The 4,542-nt window shown below is 37.8% G+C and overlaps 1 protein-coding gene across 1 annotated transcript; it reads left to right on the top strand.

The window, feature by feature from the left end:
* Positions 1-2,994: 2,994 nt before the first annotated feature.
* LOC125079810 (olfactory receptor 4C45-like) lies at positions 2,995-3,969 on the top strand. Its single transcript, XM_047693548.1, has one exon. The coding sequence runs from the start codon at positions 2,995-2,997 to the stop codon at positions 3,967-3,969; it is 975 nt and encodes a 324-aa protein (XP_047549504.1).
* The last annotated feature ends 573 nt before the right edge of the window (positions 3,970-4,542 follow it).

Here is a 4,542-nt window from a genome sequence, read left to right as displayed (position 1 = left end):
TTAAGGTAAATGTCGATTTTTTCAAGGTGATCTTGTGCAGGATTTCAGCCAGCTCTTCAATATATGAGAAGCTAGGGGAAATAAGTTTGTAGTGGAGCCTCCTTTCTCTAATGTTTCTATCATTCTAAATGTCTTTTTTATAATGTTTGGCTCAGTGGGATTTTCTCAACACCTACTATGTGGAAGCACGGTTCTTTACTGTAAATCTCCCCAATCCCTTCTGTGTGTGATAGAGAGAAAAACTATACTCCCATGAACACATCATGAGGATTTTTCATCTAAATATACATGCCAAAGGAAGTTGATGGATCTATAGCTCATAAATTACCCAATCTTCAATAGCTGAGAATTCTGCCATCTGAGTCTCCTTTGTCAGTCACTAATCACAATGTCAGTCTCCCAGAGTAAAATGGCACATGACCTTGAAACCTGGCATTTCCATTCTCAGGACAACCATATTAGTAATAATAGACACATTTTCAGAGAGAAATCCATTCTCTGAACTCTGACCTATGCCAAAACCACCCCTTATCCTGTGCCAGGCTCAACAATGTCAAAAGGAGCAACAAAGCCCTATCAGGGAGCTTTCTTAATTTTCTTACCAAAATTTCATCCGAAATTAGCCACAGACACATGTTTCACCAAAGCTCAACTGGCCTCTAATGATGTTTGTGGGTGCCAAGGGGGAGTAAGTGAAAAGCAGAGGCTGAGGCTTCTAGCAAAGATTCCGACAGGACCAATTACTAATCCTCTGAGGAGTGAGAGGTCAATGCATTACCAAAGTGCAGGCACTCTGCCAAAGTCTATTTAAATATTTTTCTAGAATCAATGAAGAAGGAATTACAGGATTTAAGTAAAGGACAGTAGCAAAGAGTGTACCAACAAGCTTAAGATTTATATGGGAGACATTGCTCCCAAGCTTAATGGGTTAAAAGGAGGGCTTAAATCAGGCATAACAAGAATTTCCTCAATACTTCCCATGCACTTGTTAGGAAACATAAATGTGGCAGAAAGGATTTGAAAAACAATGTATAATCAAGTGGATCTGATGCACTTTTCATTTTATAGTCCCCTATACCAGCTTTTTCTGAAGAATTTTTCCTTGTTCCCATTGTTTTTAATTGGGACTGAGGATAGTTCTGAAATCTGAAAAGTATCTGTATTTTGAAGATGTGTTTACACTTTCACAGGAGGCCAAGAAAGTAAGTAGAATTAAATCAGGAAGCTACTGAAGTTTCCTAACTAAAATAGCTCATTTTCTGAGTAAGTTCAGCCTAGTAATGGGAACCAAAATAAACTAAAATGACCAAGAAGACTGGGAGAGTTGTCTAGGGAGAGAATTCCAGTTTCCCAGTTGTTACTTCATATTGTGTGTGCAGCTGTGGGGCTATGCCTTCAGGGGAAGAAACGATCACTGGGTACAATCGAGAAACAGTGGAACCCACAATCAACTAGATCCAGGTCAGTAATAACTAAATTTTTGTCCACAAATTTTAAGCAGATTTAACTTCTTATACTCAAATTGTCTTGACCAAATAGTTTTGACAGCTAGATGCTGTGAAATGAAGGTAATCTTTTCCTCTACAAATGAATTTGAACAGGATCATATAAAATATCCATAGAAAACGTGATCTGTAATGCTGCCACACACGATGCTGTTGAGAACTACTAAGGTCATTTTATAACATTGTGGTTAACATGCATGTAGAAGTAGACTGCTTCGGTAGGCTTCTATATGGGATCATTTGAGATGGTTTCCTTTTTTCATGATTCCCATGCACCACACTGAAGTTAGAATTTGTGGATTAAATCTATTAAGGATGATGAATCACATAGTTGCCACCTATAGCAGCCATGAATAGAGAAGAAATAACTAAAGAGACAGAGCTTTCTGGAAAACAGAAGACATCTTTCTTCACCTTTATTGAAGCTGGAAGGTCATGATACTGACTTCTGTGTCCAGAAAGTTTGAGAAAAAATATGTAGTTATGTTTTTGGCAGGGATGGGAGAAAGGAGAAAAAGAGGAGGAGAAGGAATAAAAAGTCCTAAAGATCATTCAAAAAAAGAATATATTCTTGTATATATTCAATTTTTCCACCAATTAGGACTGAAAATTTCATGTTCCTCTTAACTGATTAAACATAAAGTCAAAGAAAATGTTTATGATCTTAGATAACATTTCTTTCTCAATGAGAGGAAATTCAAGGAATCTTTATGACCCATTTAATTCCATTTGTAAAATTTGACTATGATTATAAATCTATTCCAGAACATTAGTCTTTATGTGATGAAAGACCAATCACACAGAAAATTCATTTGCGAAATACTGAAGAGTTTTCAGGGAACTTTGTGCCACTTCCAAATCTGTATCCAAAGATGTTGGAAGAGGGAGTATGTAATAGTCATGTTGAGCCAGACAAAACATCCAGGGCAGTTGAGTGAATGTGGCTCAAACAGCTGTTACAAAGAGAGTTCCTTGGCCTCCTAAGAGGAAACACTCCATCTGCAGCTCTGTGTGTTTGTACATTCATTTGACAGAAAGGAATCCTAGCTCAAAGAACACTACTGGTACAGAAACAGTAAGGATAACACTTTCCTATCTTATATAGAGCTGAATTTTAAAGAATATTATATTCCCATAGCTAAACATATTCATGATAATGGGCAAATATACAACAAAATCACTGTCACTGATGAAATTTGTTCAAAAAATAGTGACAGAAAGCCATCTGAAAGGTTTTAGAGCCAGGGTTTGGAAGTCAATCATAAGTCAACAGTCATAATAACATGTTGCTTTAATTCTAGTGTTTGTGACATATTGTCACTCTTCAAATTATATAAATAAGAAAAATTTACTTCTTTATAAACTGTTTCCAAAGTAGAGGTGAGTGGAAGGTATGTCTCCATCAATCCAAGAGGCTAGGACTAAAGAAAGATGGAAGATTTCAGTGTCGAATTTAAAATACTACTCAGAATTATTGTGATCTCTCCAGATGGACCATGTACTTATAACTGAAGCTGACTCCACGGGAAGGACACGCAATGTAACAGAATTCATACTACTGGGCCTGACCCAGAATCCAGGACTGAGGAAATTCTTCCTTACTGTGTTTTTAATCACCTACTTGATCACAATGACAGGTAACCTCCTCATCTCCATCACCATCTTTATTAGCCCAGCCCTGGGATCTCCCATGTACATTTTCCTGTCCTACTTGTCCATTATAGATGGTTTCTACTCTTCATCCATAGCACCCATAATGATCTCTGACTTGCTCTCTGACAAGAACACCATATCCTTCAAGGGTTGCATGACTCAGCTCTTTGCTGAACATTTCTTTGCTGGAGCAGAGATCATCCTATTAGCTGTCATGGCCTATGACCGCTATGTAGCTATCTGTAAGCCCTTGCATTACATGACCATCATGAGTCGACCTGTCTGTGCTTTCTTGGTGGGAATGGCTGGGATTTTAGGCTTTATTCATGGAGGGATCCAGGTTTTGTTCATGATCCAGTTACCATTCTGTGGCCCCAATATCATTGATCATTTCTTGTGTGATTTGATGCCTCTCCTGCAACTAGCCTGTACAGACACTCACACTTTGGGGCCGCTGATTGCTGCCAACAGCGGGTCACTATGTCTGCTCATTTTTTCTATGCTGGTTGCTTCTTACATTGTCATCCTACGCTCCCTAAAGACTAAAAGCTCTGAAGGGCGTCGCAAAGCCCTGTCTACCTGTACTTCTCATATCACTGTTGTCATCTTATTCTTTGTACCTTGTTCATTCCTGTATCTGAGACCCATGACCTCCTTCCCAGCTGACAAAGCTGTGGCTGTATTTTACACCATAGTAACTCCCATGTTGAACCCTTTAATCTACACCCTCAGAAATGCAGAAGTGAAAAATGTCATGAAGAAATTCTGGGGGCAAATAATGAAAATTGGTGATAATGAAACTTGGGATTAGAGTATTTACATAAAAATATCTAGTGAAAATATAGAGAGAATTATTCCCCTCTTTAGTTGATCAAATGTGGGACAGTCAAATACCCTGTATGGATCACTTTTCTTCAGAAGTATATGTATTGTGGGCAGGAGAAACATACCCATTAAGGAAAAGCAGTCATGGTGCCTCAAGCCCACAATAATTCTAGGAGCACTGAAAGTGGATAATTTCTTTTAAAATGAGAGGAAAATGAATGTAATCCAAATCCACCTTGCAGTATAGTCATCTTTATACCAATGCTGTCATAAAATGTAATTTTAATATTTTTAATGGAGGAGAAGAACTCATAAGGACAAATAGTAAGGGGCCACAGAAGTCTAAATGTTTCCCTGATTGTGGGTATGAAACAGGGAAGCAGCAATATTCCTGAGCACTTTTTACACACCACACCACAGCTAGAATGAAGTTTTATTTCAAAAGAGTGAAACTATATATGCAAAAACATATAGAACACCAGGGAGTCTTCAAGAAGTACTTTCATCCAAATATACTTTTTCTTATCTTCCTATATTTTAGAGATTTATATATGCTGCT

The sequence above is a fragment of the Lutra lutra genome, chromosome 10 (assembly GCF_902655055.1).
Source record: "Lutra lutra chromosome 10, mLutLut1.2, whole genome shotgun sequence".
NCBI lineage: Eukaryota > Metazoa > Chordata > Mammalia > Carnivora > Mustelidae > Lutra > Lutra lutra.
Note: the sequence above shows the minus strand (reverse complement) of the source record. Positions and strands in the feature narration are given on the sequence as shown.

What these genes read in the sequence shown, in the direction of transcription:
- LOC125079810 (XM_047693548.1), top strand. Translation starts at nt 2,995, where the DNA reads ATGGACCATGTACTTATAACTGAAGCTGACTCCACGGGAAGGACACGC.